Source organism: Doryrhamphus excisus, linkage group LG10 (genome assembly GCF_037039965.1).
Source record: "Doryrhamphus excisus strain RoL-2023G ecotype Guam linkage group LG10, RoL_Dexc_Guam_v1.1, whole genome shotgun sequence".
NCBI lineage: Eukaryota > Metazoa > Chordata > Actinopteri > Syngnathiformes > Syngnathidae > Doryrhamphus > Doryrhamphus excisus.
Window position 1 is genome coordinate 16,415,068 of NC_136366.1, and position 18,754 is coordinate 16,433,821.

Here is an 18,754-nt window from a genome sequence, read left to right on the forward strand (position 1 = left end):
TGGAATCGAACTCAGGTCTCCAGCTGTGTGGCCTGCGCACTAACCAGTCTTACCGCACTAATCGCCGTGCAGCCACTCATAGACATGATATAGTAGGGGGTACGTTTTGTGCTTCTTCCCCAAAAACCTAAGAATAAACACATTGAAGGCTACCTAGTTAACCCGTTAGCTTGCTATGCTCAAAGCACAGTGTGATGTAAACAAAGCTAGCAGCTATAAAGTTGAAATAAACATCCCAGTGAATTTACTACACAATAAAATGCCCTTTTTTTTGCTTCTCAGGTTTAACTACGGCAAGCACTTTTGGCAAGTGAAAAGCAAGGTGTTCAGCTGCGAGTGCGGTTCCTCCAAGTGCAAGTACTCGTCATCGGCCATGGCGTCACTACAGGCGGACAGCACACCCGAGGACCAGCAGCAGCCCAGCGCCTCGCCTGACACCAGCTCCTCGAACGCTCCCTCAAGCCCTTCTTAGAGATGTCCTCTTCGTCACGCATACATCACGTCCTGCCACAACGTCCAATAAAGTTTTACAGACTTTGTACTGCATTGACTCATGAAACTTTGACCCTTGGAAAAACACAATCGGACCCCACGGAAGGAGTACTTGCTCCTCTTTGCAGCCATGCTAAACATGACCACCAGGGGGCAGCAAACATCACCGATACAGTAGATTATTTTTTGGTCATTTTGGAGAGGAACCTTTACTTTGAAATTCGTTCCATCGGAACTCCATCGGACAAAATGGAGAAAGAGAAATACATTTTTAATTTGTGATGATCCAATAGAAGGAGTGACTTGAGTGGGATGGACCCTAACTGGAAAAAACGGTGCTCTCATTGTTTTGTTTTTTTTTTTTACATGCATACATAACCCTTGTGAACAGTGTAATATAAGAGAATGGTTAGGTTTTTTTAATGTTCATTTTTCTAATCATGCTTCATTGTAGATGTCGCTGGTCCTCATTCTTTTGGTTCTGTGATTTTTGTCAGCAGGAACCCACGTATCTTTTTAAAACGTCTTTAGTATAAAAGCAGTGACTGTAGTGCAAAGTCTTGAAACGAATGGGGATGGAAACAAAAACAACATTTCCATTTTCTTCTGTTACATATTTCTGGACCGGGAACCATGGTTGTCTTTTTCAATAAATTTACTACTAATGCATCTCTTTGCTATTCACTTGTTGCTCGAATAAAGAAGGTAGGATGGGTTTTGGCCTGCATTTAGAGGTGAAAACAACATGAAAACCAACATGCATTTAGAGGTGAAAACAACATGAAAAATTTACTAGGGTAAATTCATGTGATCTCAATAGTATTTCTACAATATGAAAAGATCCAGTAAAAAATGACCTAAATATATTTTCAACATTATTAGAACCCTCTAGATATGAAATAATACTCACTTATAATAATCACTTTTAAACTCATATTACCCACTATAGTTAGCACAGTACATAAGGGAAAATGTGTTCCAGTGCCAGGGGAGCTGAGCTGCAGGCGGACAGGAAGTGACGGTGGGGGTAAGTAGCCCACTTTAGGGATTATTGTGCCTCATATTAAATAATTTGGGGTGGCACAGTGGTCAAGTGGTTAGCGCACAGACCTCATAGCTAAGAGACCAGGGTTCAATTCCACCCTCGGCCATCTCTGTGTCGGATTTGCATGTTCTCCCCCGTGCATGCGTGGGTTTTCTCCGGGTACTCCGGTTTCCTCCCACATTCCAAAAACATGCTAGGTTAATTGGCGACTCCAAATTGTCCATAGGTATGAATGTGAGTGTGAATGGTTGTTTGTCTATATGTGCCCTGTGATTGGCTGGCGACCAGTCCAGGGTGTACCCCGCCTCTCGCTCGAAGACAGCTGGGATAGGCTCCAGCACCCCTCACGACCCTCGTGAGGAAAAAGCGGTAAAAAATGAATGAATGAAATAATTCAAGCCCGCAATAAAAGCCTGTTCTTCCGCTGATCAAGCCTGGTGCTTGTGTGTTGATTGACACATATTTTCTTCTTTTTTCTTTTTTTTCTTCTTTTTTTCTTTTTTTTTTAAATGTGTTTTTTGAATGCCTTAAACTCTATTCTACTGCATTGTTGAGCTGAGCCGTAGGTCACACCCTCTGCCCGGGTGTACCTGGTCTGGGTGTGTCTCCCAGCTGGAAGGGAGTGGATTGATTGCAATAGCTGGGGGTGATCAGGCAATTAGGGGAGCTTGGGACCCTTAAAACAGAGGACGGTGCGGAAAGAGCGAAGGAATGTTGCATTGGCTGGATGTGGAAGAGGAGACTGCAGGATCAAACTTGGTAATGGTAATGGTAATGGTTTTATTTCATTTGAACATGCATCAGATTACAATTGAATGCATCACATAATCAGTTCACAGTTCCACATGTCCAAAAGGAGTAGGAAGAAGCAAAGCTTATTAAATCCTACCCCTCCATCTGGTACTTTTACAATCAGTAACTGTTACATTTGTTCACTTCCTGCTTTCTATAATACAGTTTAAGGTTTTTTTTTATAATGTACCTCGTACCAAAGTACAAGGTGATATGAGCATCCAATGACATAATGTGTACCATAGTAAGTGTCAATATAGTGATATATATAGCACATCATGACTGGTTCAAGACTCTTCATCCTTGTATTTAGCAAACATCAACTGCTTGTACTGAGAAGTGAGGATCCCTTGACATTCATTTAGCCATTTTTCATGCTTAAAAATGCTTAATTTAGGCCAAAACAAGTTAGCACGGTTAAGTTCATCTTTTGCAGCTTGGTGAAGAAACAGGAAGCCAATCAGCTCCTTTGCATCGAGATTGTTCTCTTCCTGATTACCACTAAGAAACCGTTAAAAGCCTCCGATAAGAAAATTCAGAAAATGTATCTGATGATTTGATAAGGTCATGTCTGCATAGCTTGACAGGAAGCGGCCTTTCCGCATTCCAAGATGGGAGAAGCTGATTGTTTGTGTGTGTGGTTTGTGTGTGTGTTTGTATGGTGCCCTGCCCTTACACTGCAGACATGACTTTACGTGTGTGTGTGTGTGTGTGTGTGTGTGTGTGTTACAAATTCACTTGAATCCACTCAAAGTGACTTGTTGCATATTTTCCACCCTGCATGGCCAGCATGAAGAGAATAGTTCCTCACACCTCCAAATGGGTAGAGACGCGATCTACTGTGGTTTACGGTATGTTGGAACTTTGTTTTTAAACAGTATTGTGTATGCTCATGCTCTAATTTGTACTATAATTGTAATTTTCGGGAAACTACAAGTTGTGATTGTAGTTTTTTTTTTTTTTTTTTTTAACCACCAAATCCGTACTCTGATACACTCCATTAACTTGTTTACTTGCTGCCATAAGCTACATCCAAAAACACAAAACTACTTGTGTCAATGCATTTGTATAAATTTGTATAAATAATCATTAGTTGGCTCCTCCCCCAATAGTATTAAATACTATTAACATGTAATATTTAATTATCTGTACAACATGAGACTGGTCTGCTTTTTGCAAATTTTCTTAAACGAGATAATTTTTTTTTTTAAACAGCTCAATGCAAAATGGACGTCAACTAGACATTAGTAAGGTAAACTGTCCATCACTCAAATATCATTCCCTTCAAGCAAATACTCTTTCAAAATATAATTGTGACTAACATTACAAATCCATTCATTCATTTTCTATGCCGCATTTCCTCACTAGGGTATGCTGGAGCCTATCCCAGCTGTCTTTGGACGGCTTGTTGTTACAAATGCCTTAGGTGATGAGTGACTTGAATGAATAAAGTACTCAGTTCACCTCAGTGAGTGACTCTTAAGCATTCAAGTCGGGAATCGGAAGTGAGGTTCCTAATGAATCGCTAATAAACGGTCCAGAATTTTACTGTGGACTGGATGGAAATGAACGTTGGTCACATTTGACCCTCAACGTTAGTTTGAAATTTGATGACTGAAGTAATAAAAAATACAGATATTAAAATGCTGTAGTGTCCAATAGTATACTTCTCTACAGGTGTTACACAATTGCAACAAATTTGACCTGTATCCATTTTGATGACTTTGGACAAATTCAACTTTGGACTTGACTCGGACTTTAATTTGAGGATTTGGAAATTTGAGAGATTTTCAGTGAGTGTGTTGAGTAAAATAATTTGGAGAAAACAGATCAGGGCTTATGACTTGCAAGGACTCTAATTTCAAGCCAGTGCTTTGAGACTTGACTTGACTCGACCTGTCTTGTATGACTTTACTTGTGACTTTTTGGATGAAAGACTTGAGCCTTTTAAACTTGAAAAACTGACTCTCTCAAACCTCATTTTTTTACCGTATTACTGTTTTTACTGTATTTTTACAATGCAAGGAGAAAATGTTGAAATATTGAAAGACAAAAAAAACTCCATGAGTAAATACGCCATAAAAATGTTTATTTTTGACACATGGCTCATCCCCGCCTCCAAAACACTCCTGCTAGCTTGTTGATTCACTTTGCTGCACGTTCTGCTTGTGGTACCCAAACAAACTTTTGTGTCTCCCAGAAACGCAACACCATGGTGCATTCGAGGACTACCTAGCATAGTGTGAAATTGCTTGAATGCTGGGTGTAATATCAGTAAGCTGTAGACTTGACTTGTATTTAATTAGAATTTCTAACCAATTTATGGTGAATTAAATGTTTTCTGTGTGTGTGTGTGTGGGGGGGGTGACTATTTTCCTGCGTCATGAATGTCTGCATCACTGTAACTTGTATGCGCATTGTCCAAGTACTACACTATTATGTGAGCAGATACCAAGCTCATCATTACGTCTCTATATCTTGAAACCATGGCGGCCATCTTTTCCTTGAGGAGGGGTGTTAATTGGTTTCAGAGGGCCCCACTCTACCTTGCCCTGCCCAAAAGTAACAATGCAGTTCCGATAATGTTACACAACTGCACAGGAAAGACGTGTGTGTGTGTGTGTGTGTGTGTGTGTGTGTGTGTGTGTGCTGAAAATGGATGGTGGAATATGAATGAGCTGAAACATTGAGTTGCCAAGCGACAGCCTCAAAACTTTCAGGGCTAGTTTATTCATTCATTAATTTTCTACTGCTTTTTTTCCTCACGAGGGTTGCGGGGGTGCTGGAGCCTATCCCAGCTGTCTTCGGGCCAGAGGCGGGGTACACCCTGGACTGGTGGCCAGCCAATCACAGGGCACATATAGACAAACAACCATTCACACTCACATTCATATCTATGGACAATTTGGAGTCGCTAATTAACCTAGCATGTTTTTGGAATGTGGGAGGAAACCGGAGTACCCGGAGAACATGCAAACTCCATCAGAGATGGCCGAGGGTGGAATTGAACCCTGGTCTCCTAGCTGTGAGGTCTGAGGTCTAACCACTGGGCCACCATGCAGCATTGTTAGAGCCCTCTAGACATTAAATAACACCCCTATAGTCCCTTCTATAGCTAGTTTATGTTTCTACTTAATGTTCTCTCTCCATCAGCGCTGCGTTCATTCACGTTCAGCTCATGGCGGATGCTGACCCTCGGGGCGGAGTACGAGGACACCTGGGCCCTGTCCCCTACCAGGAGGAGTGGACCCAGATGCCAGGTGAAGGAGGATCCTGCGGGTACGCATGCTGGTACTGTAGCACCAGAGGACGCCAATACTACGGAATATGAGACCGTTATGGACTTGGATACAGCGAGCAGAGCCGGGACCGGGGAGGGTCCGGGTCACATGGTCCACCTGCATGAGATGCAGACCGACTCGGCTTGGCGTGGCAGGTATAAGGTTTTAATTACATATCATGTACATGTATGATATGTTTAGGATAAATGATATCAGGCATTGTGGTCCGACATTTTTCCTTCCAACCACCAGTTCAACAGTTCTCTCACTCCGTCAGCAGCCTGCGCGCTCCACTCGCTGATTGGCCCGCTTTGGTCACATGATTTCTTCCTTATTCCACTGAGGGGGACTGGTGGAGCCCTCAGGCCCCCCCACGCAGGGAGTGATCAGACACAATCCACATGACAACTGCTTGCTTGTCACATTGTTGTCTCGCAGCCAGGAAGAAGCTGGACCGACCCAGCCCATCTTTTTTTTTTTTTTTAATGGGGGGGTTGGGGGGGTAGGAAACAAGAAAAAGAGAACATTTCAACTGGTGTTCTCACGCAGCCACGATGTTCAGACGCGATTCCACCCCCCGTTTCTTTGTTTTTAACTTTGACATTTTATGCTTTTTAAAGCAGGATGAATCAGCACAAAGCGTCACGCGTCCAAGCTGCTAAAACTGCGCTCCGTGGATGAAGATTTGTTTTTGTTGTGATGCGTCTCCTTTCCGTTTCCACTGAAACCGATTTGGATTTTCCTTGTTGGATCTGTGCGTTCCCAGAATGGCTCATTTCGCTGATGATCTCCCCACCCGCTATGGAGGAGGCGCTGGCGGAGGTGGTGGTGGTGGTGGAGGAGGAGGTGGAGGCGGGCGTGGAGCACCGGGTGCCGGCAGAGGGGGAGCCCGGGGTGGAGGCGCTCCGGGCGGCCAGAGAATGTACAAACAGTCGATGGCCCAGAGAGCCCGGACCATGGCTATATACAACCCGAACCCTGTCAAGCAGAACTGCTTCACTGTCAACCGCTCCCTCTTCATCTTCCGGGAGGACAACCTCATCAGGAAGTATGCCAAACGTATAACAGAGTGGCCATATCCTTTTGCTTTGCATGCATGCGTGCATTCACATACACATTTGCGCCATATAAGCCCCCATTGGCCGCAAGTACATGTTGATTTCACGTCCGCGCAACACTGGCTGCACCTGTCGCTCCATAGATGCTGTTCGAATCGGTCCACACACACCTAAACCTTAATACCCCCCCACCCCCCGTGTAATTAGGTTCTTTAGCAAAACAAAAACAGCAGGCTGTCAAATGATTTGACGTAAAAATAACACGCAGAGTGTGAGTCAGTGTGTATTTGTGTACACGCAGTGCATTGAATGAAGCACAAACACCGACTTGAAATCCCTCTCCATGGTGCTGAAGTCGCCCACTAGAAGCGCTGCAACAAAACTGCTCACTTGTGCCTTTTGTATCAAATCCAACACAGTACAGTACTTCCGTCAGTGTACTTCAATGACAGTACTTTCCAACACCAAAGTGTCAGTACAGTCGCGTCAATATGTACAGTATACAGTAATTCCTCGCTTATTGGGGTTAATTATTTTTGAGACCCGAAGTAGAAGTTTTTAATATTACTAGAGCCCTCTACATGTGAAATAACACCCCTATATTCGCCTTTACCCTGAATTGACATCAAGCGCCTATCGCAAACATCACATCTGCGTAGCAAGATTACATGCAAGATACTACAACTATTCCATGTTATCAGTTCATTCATTTTCTACTGCTTTTCCTCACGAGGGTCGCGGGGGGTGCTGGAGCCTATCCCAGCTGTCTTCGGGCGAGAAGCAGGGTACACCCTGGACTGGTCGCCAGCCAATCACAGGCCAATTAAGCTAGCATGTTTTTGGAATGTGGGAGGAAACCGGAGTACCAGAGAAAACCCACGCATGCACGGGGAGAACATGCAAACTCCACACAGAGGGTGGAATTGAACCCTGGTCTCCTAGCTGTGTGCGCTAACCACTCGACCGCCGTGCCGCCCCATGTTATCAGTGTATGTACTAATACATGATCACAGCGTTTATATCAAAACATGCAAGTATTTTTTTAGAGGGATTCGTAGTCGAAATAGGTTTATCCCAATGACAGCATTGTTAGCTACCTGAAATTAACTAGTTTTCTCGTGTTATAATGCTTAAATAAGACTTTGAATTGTGTGTGTGTGTTGCTGAAAATGCATTCTGGTGCTAGGGGAACCGAGTGCATAGTGACGGCGGGGGTTTAGAGTTGAGTTTCAGCATTGTGTGGGTTACACGGACCTCTTGGGTGTGTCTTTGTCGTCCCGATTATCCAGGTAGTCGTCAGGCTTGTGTTCTGATGGGTGTTGCGCGGTTCAGGAAGGGCGTGTAATTGAACGGAATAAACTAAATAGAACCGGATGACAAGTCTGGTGCTTGTGTCTCATGAAACATTACCGTAACATTACTGACCATAGAATAGTACATAGTCTACACTCCCTTTCTGAGTTTTTTTTTTAGCCATTTATATGCTTGAAAATGCTTAATTTGAGCAAAAAAATCATACAATTTGCTTAAATATGCATTATTCATTCATTCATTTTCTACCGCATATCCTCATGAGGGTCGTGGGGGTGCTGGAGCCTATCTCAGAGGCGGGGTACACCCTGGACTGGTCGCCAGCCAATCACAGGGCACATATAGACAAACAACCATTCACACTCACATTCATACCTATGGACAATTTGGAGTCACCAATTAACCTAGCATGTTTTTGGAATGTGGGAGGAAACCGGAGTACCCGGAGAAAACCCACGCATGCACGGGGAGAACATGCAAACTCCACACAGAGATGGCCGAGGGTGGAATTGAACCCTGGTTCTCCTAGCTGTGAGGTCTGTGCGCTAACCACTAGACCGCCGTGCCGCCCACTTGTTGAACCATTATCACCAACGTTTGGGTCACCTGATATATAATACCTGCCAGCTTTGAGCTTTTGTAATAATCCAAAATGAATGCATGTCTTCAATATTGTGTAATACGAGTTTAATGGTGACTAAAGGGCTGTTATTTTATCCCTAGAGGGCTCTAATAATGTTAAAAACACTACATTTATAAATAATGAATCCAACTTGGGGCTGCATGGCAACCGAGTGGTTAGCACGCAGGCCTCACAGCTAGTGGACCAGAGTTTGATTCCACATTCCAAAAACATGCTAGGTTAATTGGCCACTCCAAATTGTCCATAGGTATGAATGTGAGTGTGAATGGTTGTTTGTCCATATGTGCCCTGTGATTGGCTGGCCACCAGTCCAGGGTGTACCCCGCCTCTTGCTCGAAGACAGCTGGGATAGGCTCCAGCATACCCTGCAACCCTCGTGAGGATAAGCGGTAGAAAATGAATTAATGAATGAATAATGCATTTTTAATCAAACATCTATGGGTAGCCGCTAGCAATTTGTTGTGAACAAGTGATGTGTCTCAAATGGAATACCTCCGGCAGTGCACTTTGATAAGTACACTTTGTACACCGTGCATGTAGTTCTTCAGCTTACCAAAAAAGACGCAATATTTACTCTCTTTACTACTTTCCTTGCTGCGTGTTGCCCCTCATTGCCCCAACATTATTTCAAGTTAACCAAAAAGGTGAGTTTTGAGAGTGGTAAGTGTGTGTATAAGTGCACTGACACTTATACACTCAAAACGTCCAAGTACTGAAGGGCGCAAACTGACACTTAGAATCTGTCCAATGGTTTTCAGTTATTATGCTGTCATGCCTCCTTGGCCGCCCCATTCATTGAGAAGATCTACACCAGGGGTCTCAAACTCAGTTTACCTAGGTGCCACCAGAGCTAGGTTCTGGGTGAAGCCTGGCTGCATCAGGTTTAAAAACAAAACAACAAAAAAAAAGCATTTATTAAAAACTGGAAAAAATAATCAATAAAAAAACAATGCTTTTGCTTCTGCTATACCCTACACTTTTTCAGTACTTTGGTTCCGGTTTTCCACACCAAAATATCTGATAAAAAAATTCCACTGTTCTCAAATATCTTAATTTTTATTTTTTTATACACAAAATAAGATTTAAAAAAATAAACAAATTATGAATGAAGACAATAAATCAATCAATTAGTCAAATAGGATTTCATCTCATAAAATATATGATCATTTTTGGTGATGGCATGGTGTGCATGTAAAATATTTCTATTAGTCATATCTCTTGTTACACATGCAGGCAACAATCTAATCAGCTCCAATAGAAGAGCTAGGATAAAGAAACGCCTTCTACTGTAGTTCTACAGTAGTGGATCCCCGCCATCCACAGCCTTAAATATGCATTCTTTTCATACCCTAAATCGTAAAACAATCATGTCACACTTAGGGAATATACTGTATGTAGTGCTAAAGCATTTTCACACTGGAAAATATATCATACCCCCTTGCTAGCTATTTTGGATCAACCTTTTCAATAAAAATGATGAGGTTAAATTCAGCTCCAGAACCCTCTCCTACTCGCTTAGTAACGTGGTATGCGTATCTTGGCGTGAAAGGTCATAAACTTGTTACATCTTTGCATTTCATAATCCCTCAATAGGCGCTTGACCCGCGGGTACTGACCTAGTGAAAATGCATTGCAGAATGAGGCGGCCATTGAAAATAGTCGGCAATGGTCAACCATCTGGAAAGATCACGAGCGCATGTATAGGATGCTTTCTTCCCAGAAAGCCTTCAACCAGAGCATGATGGGAACTTTCTGCTTTACTGGACGCAAATGTGACGGCATTAGTCATTCTGCGACGTACACACTAGTTCCTCTCTAAAATGCATTGCCTAAACTAAGAGAAATGTATCTACACCATCTTCTCCCACAACACTGGAATGTCTCGGCATGCTTTAAAATTCAAAATGCAATATTATTGGGTGGAGTCCAACCATGACTGAATAATTAATTGACACTCGTCCATATGGTGTACTTAGATTGTGTTTTAATCTTTAATGTTGTAATGAAATGAACTGCTCCTTAACCTTCACACTCCATTTGAATACCTGATCCTGGCTACTATCATCGCCAACTGCATCGTCTTGGCCCTGGAGCAACATCTACCTGCCAGTGACAAGACGCCCATGTCGGAGCGCTTGGTAAGTGGGAGGATCTTCTTCTTATTATATGGCATGACCTGCAACTGTACTATCATATATATACATACATATATATATATATATATATATCATTTAAATCATTTAAACCATCTCAGTCTGGCCTCTCTGACTTCATCTCCAAGGCTTCTAGCATGTAATGTCCCTCTGATGTACTCCTTCCTGATCCTATCCATCCTGGTCACTCCCAATGGGAACCTCAGCATCCCTCATCTGTGCTACCTCCAGTTCTTTTCCTCAGTGGCACTGTCTCGCATCATGAGGATGCTGAGGTTCACATTGGGAGTGACCAGGATGGATAGGATCAGGAAGGAGTACATCAGAGGGACATTACACATTAGAGTCCAGACTGAGATGGTTCGAGATAGTGAATACATATATTGGTAGAAGGATGCTGCCAGGTAGGAGGCGTAGAGGAAGACCAAAGAGGAGGTTTATGGATGTAGTGAAGGAGGACATGAGGGTGGTTGGTGTCAGAGAGACAGAAGACAGGGTTGGATGGAGGAGATTAATTTGCTGAAGGGAAAAGCCCAAAGAGAAAGAAGAAGGATTCCTTATTCATAAATGTAATATTTTTATAAAGTCTGTTTAGGACCTTCTAAATAAAATTTTTAACATTATTAAAGCCTTCTGGTCATGAAATAGCACCCCTATAGTAAACATTATACTCATATTACCCAATATAGTAGACATAGAAGAGAATTTTTTTTTAACGACATAAATCATGAGTTGTGCTTCTGTGTTCTGATGCTAGGGGTGGACAGAAAGTGTGGGTTCCAAGTTGAGTATTATTTTAGCATAGGTTAGGGCCGGAACAGTAGCCTCTGTTAGGGATTATTGGGCCTTTTGTGAGATAATTGAAACCTGCACTAAAGTCTGGTGTTTGTGTTTCTCACTGGACATTACAGTAACATTACTGACACCTAGTGGCCAGTGTAGTGTATTACATATATTAGTAGTTCAGAGATGGCCGAGGATGGAATTGAACACGGGTTTCCTAGCTGTGAGGCCCGCGCGCTAACTACTCGTCCGCCGTGCAGCCCCCAAAGGAGTCATTTCTATGAAAATGGGTTCCTTATGTTGAAATTAGGGCTGCACGGCGGTCGTGTGGTTAGCGCGCAGACCTCACAGGTAGGTGACTGGGGTTCGATTCCACCCTCAACCATCTCTGTGTGGAGTTTGCATGTTCTCCCCGTGCATGCGTGGGTTTTCTCCGGGTACTCCGGTTTCCTCCCACATTCCAAAAACATGCTAGGTTAATTAGCGACTCCAAATTGTCCATAGGTATGAATGTGAGTGTGAATGGTTGTTTGTCTATATGTGCCCTGTGATTGGCTGGCGACCAGTCCAGGGTGTACCCCGCCTCTCGCTCGAAGACAGCTGGGATAGGCTCCAGCATCTCCCGCAACCTTCGTGAGGATAAGCGGTAGAAAATGAATGAATGTTGAAATTATCGTTCATTCTTCAAGTAAATGTACAAGCAATGGCTAGCTTCGGTTATGTGGTTATGTCGACAGCCACTTATGTTGACGTGACTCAACCAATCCAAGCAGGCATGGCGACCTCAGCGGGTTCAATGGTCGTGTCATGTATATATATTTTTTTGTATTGCGTTCCATCTCACACTGTTGAGCAACATAATGAAGTCCTTTCTGAGAGAAACTAAAGCATGGATAAGATAAGAATCAAGAGGGGAAGAAAAGCATGTTGAAGCTTGTTCAGCGTGTTCTTTGAGGGTGTTAACATTGTGTGCGTGTGTGCTTGTGTGTGTGTGTGTGTGTGTGTGTGTGTGTGTGTGTGTGTGTGTTACAACACGGAGCAGCAGTGCTGTGTGACTAACTTAATGAAGTCACATTCACCCACCTGCGTATTTAGCACACAAGATGGTACAACAACAAAGACAACAAAGGAGCAGTCGGGACCTGAGAAAGTGAGGCGTGTTGTTTCCTTCACCTCCAGCATGGAATACAACAACACTATTAATTACATCAATGGGTCAGCTAGTATTTAGGAAACTATGTCAACAAATACAGAAAATGTACAAAATACTCTTCCTTATTTATTTCCAATACCACCATCCTTAGAGGTCTCACTATCTAACTCATATCATTTCTAGATGATTTTTCCATCAATTATGTTATGTAATAGACCAGTCCAGGGTGTACCCAGCCTCTCGCCCCAAGACAGCTGGGATAGGCTCCAGCACCCCCGCGACCCTCGTGAGGAAAAGCGGTAGAAAATGAATGAATGAATGAATGTTATGTAATACATACTGACCAGTCCAGGGTGTACCCAGCCTCTCGCCCCAAGACAGCTGGGATAGGCTCCAGCACCCCCGCGACCCTCGTGAGGAAAAGCGGTCGAAAATGAATTAATGAATGTTATGTAATGCATACTGATCAGTCCAAGGTGTACACAGCCTCTTGTCCCAAGACAGCTGGGATAGGCTCCAGCACCCCCGCGACCCTCGTGAGGACAAGCGGTAGAAAATGAATGAATGAATGTTATGTAATACATACTGACCAGTCCAGGGTGTACCCAGCCTCTCGCCCAAAGACAGCTGGGATAGGCTCCAGCACCCCCACGACCCTCGTGAGGACAAGCGGTAGAAAATGAATGAATGAATGAATGAATGAATGAATGAATGTTATGTAATACATACTGACCGGCCCAGGGTGAACCCCGCCTCTCGCCCAAAGACAGCTGGGATAGGCTCCAGCACCCCCGCGACCCTCGTGAGGACAAGCGGTAGAAAATTAATGAATGAATGAATGAATGTTATGTAATACATACTGATCAGTCCAGGGTGTACCCAGCCTCTCGCCCCAAGACAGCTGGGATAGGCTCCAGCACCCCTGCAACCCTCGTGAGGACAAGCGGTAGAAAATGAATGAATGAATGAATGAATGTTATATAATACATACTGATCAGTCCAGGGTGTACCCAGCCTCTCGCCCCAAGACAGCTGGCATAGGCTCCAGCACCCCCGCGACCCTCGTGAGGAAAAGCGGTAGAAAATGAATGAATTAATGAATGAATGTTATGTAATACATACTGACAGACATACAGTCCAGGGTGTACCCAGCCTCTCGCCCAAAGACAGCTGGGATAGGCTCCAGCATACCCCCACACCCCTATGACTCTAGTGAGGATAAGCGGCATAGAAAATGATTGATGAGACTAGCAGTGTGGGCAGATGCTGCCATAGAAAAGGTCAGGTCCCTTTACAGTAGTTCAGCCTGTCATGCTGCCTTCATGTGATTATGCATGTTGGAGGATGTAGGAGGACGCAGGGGGTTGGAGCCTGTCTGTCAGGTTGAAGTTAAATGAGAGGGGTGGGGGACACAGGGGGGTGGAAGAAGACCCGTGTTTTGCCGTACATGGCTTTCATTGGCAGTGGCAGTATCAATATTGATGCACATTATACTGGGTTCCATTTGCATTTCTACTTCAATGTCCGCAATACGTGCTTTCCCAGTGACTGTATTTATAGATTTGTTTTACTTTACTTAGCAGTCCTTGAACACACCTTTAGTGAAGTGCAATGCAATGATGGAACCGTGAAGTTTCTACGACGGGTGTGTGATACTGCAAAAACGATGCAACACCTGTCACCATCTGGCAAGTAGTTATGTTTCTTAAGCCTTTTTGACAATTTTGGATCAACATTTGCAATAAAAGTGTTGTATAACACATCCAGTTCAAGTACTACTCCCCACAAATTACAAGCTCACTCATGTCTGGTGTTGCTAATAGCCTTTTTCCACCACAATCATTAGGTCTACCCGAGTTTTCCACTTTTCCACTACCCATGTTATGCCAAGATGGCCTGCATGTTACCGCTGTTTGAGTTCCTACACAGTAAATCTAACTAACCACTTTTCCAGTATCTCACCAAAGGGTTTATTCATTTTTATAAACTCTGATACCAACAAAATTAGCAAGTGAGGTTCGGTAGTAGTCCAGAAGTCCTCGGGAGAGCTTGTGAGTTGGCACCAATCACAGGGAAGTTGTCGTGCCCGGAGGCGGGCAGTGGGTGGAATGAATTAAAACGAAATCCAAGAGAATGGGTGCAGATTTTGGAAGATCTAGAAAGCTTTTTGTGCAGGTTTATTGTGTGTATCTGCTCTATAGGAGTCCACAATTCAATACAAAGGGTAGAAAATGAGCATAATAGGTCCCCTTTAATGGTGTGTATGATTTTGGCACATAATTGACCTGAAATAGTTAAGTTTGAGATAAATGTGACATCATCCCTTTTATCAAATCATCATTTTAATAAATTTTCTGATTGGCTTCCCTCTGTGCACAAATTGTGTTCGAAGGCCATCTTTTTACTCCAAGTTACTTACCCCTTTTTTCTTTCACTTTACGCTTCATTAACTGCTCTATCACTCCCCCCTCTTCTGATTCTCTCTCTCTCCGCAGGATGACACAGAGCCCTACTTTATTGGAATATTCTGCTTTGAGGCGGCCATTAAGATCATCGCCCTGGGCTTTGCATTTCACAAAGGCTCCTACCTCCGCAACGGATGGAATGTAATGGACTTTGTGGTCGTTCTCACTGGGTGAGTCGTTTGCCCGCCGGGTGTCAGCTCCAGAAGGGAATCTTTGGTGTGTGTGTGTGTGTGTGTGTGTGTGTGTGTGTGTGCACTGAGAGAGCGATGTGGTACCACCTTCCTAACATGGTATTCAACAAGTAACATGAAATACACAAAGCTTACATGAAATACAAATACATACATTTTGTGACTTCTTGGTTCACTTTTTTTCCTTTTTTGAGTGTCCATTACGCTCCGATAAGAGCCTTGTGGGAAGCTCTCAGACCGGGTCTTTGGAGACCCGTAATGGCCAGTGTTTCCTATTATCATCAGGAAGTAATGAGAAGGCTACGATAAAGGAGTCGTCAGGTCAATAGTTCCTAGTAATTACCCGTGGGATTCCAATTTAGGCGGCGTTATAGTTTTGTCCCGACAGCAGAACATTGTTATCCACTAAGGGGGCGGGTCAGAGGAAGATCATTTGTAATGAGACTGGACAGCCCCGCCCACTAAAATTGGGCGTTTGGGTGACTTTTTGATGTCAACTGTTGGATAAAGCTCTAACCAACAAATAAGAACATAGTATTGCCCTTACATGCTAAACAGATTTGAGTATTATTTGGTTTTTATTTGATGTTTTTGCTATGCAAATTTGGAGTGGTCAGACCGGAGCAGGAGGGGATAGAAAAGAAGAAAAAATAAAACAGAGGAGGGAGTTTGGGGACAAGAGGCGGACGGCATAAGCAGACAAAAACAACAACAATAGCCAATAACAACATAGCCAAACATATGTATTTTTATTACCAGTTAAGTACTGTATTACTGTGACTGTGTTGGCAATAGTCTTAACTGATGGTTCAGACTATTGCTTGCATGTCTGTCTTGAGGGAGGTTCAAGTGCCTCACAAAATGTCTTGTGAGAGTCAAGATCAGAGGCCACCCTCACGCTTAACTTTTATGTCAAGTGGGGCTACGAAAGAAAATGTAACTATTTGGAAAAACACCTCTTAAAGAAGCCGTCTATAAAGCTTTGTCACTAAGGTCAAAGACTCCTCAGATTTAATCCGTGAAAACGATTAAACAATTATATGAATCTCTGTGCGTATCGTAGGATCATATTGCGTGCAACTGTTTCCGTGTCTGGTTGGCTAATCATCATGCAGTGGGTTCCTTCAGATGCCTGCAGGGCGCCAACATTCAAACATACTAAAAGCATTATCCTGCTTTGCGTAAGTAAAGGCATTAGTTGTATGAACGCTGATAAACCCGACATCTATTTATTCTTCATCTGATCCAAACCATCAAAAATAACCAATTAGGACGCTATGGTAATATTCTGCTTATTCTACAGGCTAACACGGCTCAGGAAGTAGCCTATATGATTGCTGGTTCAATCACTGATAACACTGTAATCATTCAACTTATTTATACAGTTCAATATTCAGTCTTCAACCGCTTTTAGTCTGCTTAAATGACTAAAGTAAGTAGTAACTACACCCATCCCAACATGGCAAACACAGCTCAGGAAGTAGCCTTGATGGTTGATGGTTCAATCACCGATAACACTGTAATCATTCAACTTATTTATACAGTTCAATATTCAGTCTTTGACTGCTTTTAGTCTGCTTAAAAAATTACTAAAGTAACTAGTAACTACACCCATCCCAACATGGCAAACACAGCTCAGGAAGTAGCCTTGATGGTTGCTGGTTCAATCACCGATCATCTCTTTGAGTCTGCTAAAAAAAAACGACTAAAGTAACTCATAATTATATAGCCTTGATGATTGCTGGTTCAATCACTGATAACACCGTAATCATTCAAATTATTTATACAGTTCAATATTCAGTCTTCGACCGCTTTTAGTCTGCTAAAAAAATGACTAAAGTAACTTGTAACCACACCCATCCCAACATGGCAAACACAGCTCAGGAAGTAGCCTTGATGGTTGCTGGTTCAATCACCGATAACGCCGTAATCATTCAACTTATTTATACAGTTCAATATTCAGTCTTCGGCCGCTTTTAGTCTGCTAAAAAAATGACTAAAGTAACTTGTAACTACAACCATCCCAACATGGCAAACACAGCTCAGGAAGTAGCCTTGATGGTTGCTGGTTCAATCACCGATCATGCTGTAATCATTCAACTTAAGTCTTCCGCCTCTTTTAGTCTGCTAAAAAAATGACTAAAGTAACTCGTAATTACACCCATCCCAACATGGCAAACACAGCTCAGGAAGTAGCCTTGATGGTTGCTGGTTCTATCACCGATAACACTGTAATTTTCAACTTACTTATACAGTTCAATATTCAGTCTTCGACCGCTTTTAGTCTGCTAGAAAAATGACTAAAGTAACTAGTAACTACACCCATCCCAACATGGCAAACACAGCTCAGGAAGTAGCCTTGATGGTTGCTGGTTCAATCATCGATCATCTCTTTTAGTCTGCTAAAAAAATGACTAAAGTAACTAGTAACTACACCCATCCCAACATGGCAAACACAGCTCAGGAAGCAGCCTTGATGGTTGCTGGTTCAATCACCGATCATGCTGTAATCATTCAACTGTCTTCCGCCTCTTTTAGTCTGCTGAGAATGACTAAAGTAACTAGTAACACACCCACCCCAACATCAAAATATCCATCTTATTCAGGACATGTAAGCCATCTATCAGGATGTTCCCACAATTTCCATAATGTAGGATATACTGTGTATCATCTCAGTATGTGAATAAATGTCCATACATTTTTAGGATATTTCAATTTCGTGTCAGCATTTCCAACAGCCTCGTCCTTGGTTGATTAATAATATCTTTAATAAGCACGATAAATTGACATAAAATGAAATGAACACCTGAAGAGAGTGAGCATCTTCTCAGCTATTAAACATCTTTGTGCCAGTAGCACTGCTAGCAGTTAGCTAGCAGATGCGATATGATTTGTATATCATGTAGCTTCGCTGGAAGTACTTCCTGTTTCCCAGAGTGCTTTGCTGTGCATTTTTTGTAAAAAAAAAAGGTTGGAAAGCACATAGTATTTAATATTCTGTATTATACTTTGGTAGTGTATTGACTGTTTTTATCCACCTATTGTGTTTCTGTGTAGTTCTTTTGACAGCAGGAGTAGGAATTGTGTGTGACGTGGTGACGCTCCGCTAATATGGTACGTCACACCGGTACACTACACTCGAGTACCTAGTGGTGGCTCAAACGTGACGCGACACGACACAATGGCAGACTATTCATGTGGATGGTTGTACATTTAGTACAGTCGGTGTGGCAGGACTAGTTTTCTCCTGTTGTGTCAAACGTAGAAAAACAGCCTTTCAGTCTCGGCACACCATTGCTGACACAACTGGATACAAATTAACGATTATATTGTGTCTGTGTTTGGTTGCCTGGCAACCTCAGGAGATAATGTACCTCACTGCTTTGT

The 18,754-nt window shown here is 42.9% G+C and overlaps 2 protein-coding genes across 2 annotated transcripts in view; both read left to right on the forward strand.

Moving 5' to 3' along the window:
* The window catches only part of ehmt1b (euchromatic histone-lysine N-methyltransferase 1b), a 30,399-nt gene extending 29,238 nt beyond the window's left edge, over nucleotides 1-1,161 (forward strand). Inside the window, exon 26 of the mRNA XM_078794211.1 lies at nucleotides 283-1,161. Coding sequence (XP_078650337.1) covers nucleotides 283-472 — 190 coding nt within the window. The 3' untranslated portion in view covers nucleotides 473-1,161. The remainder of the gene's footprint in view (nucleotides 1-282) is intronic.
* A 5,180-nt stretch (nucleotides 1,162-6,341) lies between these two features.
* cacna1bb (calcium channel, voltage-dependent, N type, alpha 1B subunit, b) overlaps nucleotides 6,342-18,754 on the forward strand; it is a 169,797-nt gene continuing 157,384 nt past the window's right edge. Inside the window, exons 1-3 of the mRNA XM_078794215.1 lie at nucleotides 6,342-6,684; nucleotides 10,654-10,760; nucleotides 15,207-15,346. Coding sequence (XP_078650341.1) covers nucleotides 6,378-6,684; nucleotides 10,654-10,760; nucleotides 15,207-15,346 — 554 coding nt within the window. The 5' untranslated portion in view covers nucleotides 6,342-6,377. The remainder of the gene's footprint in view (nucleotides 6,685-10,653; nucleotides 10,761-15,206; nucleotides 15,347-18,754) is intronic.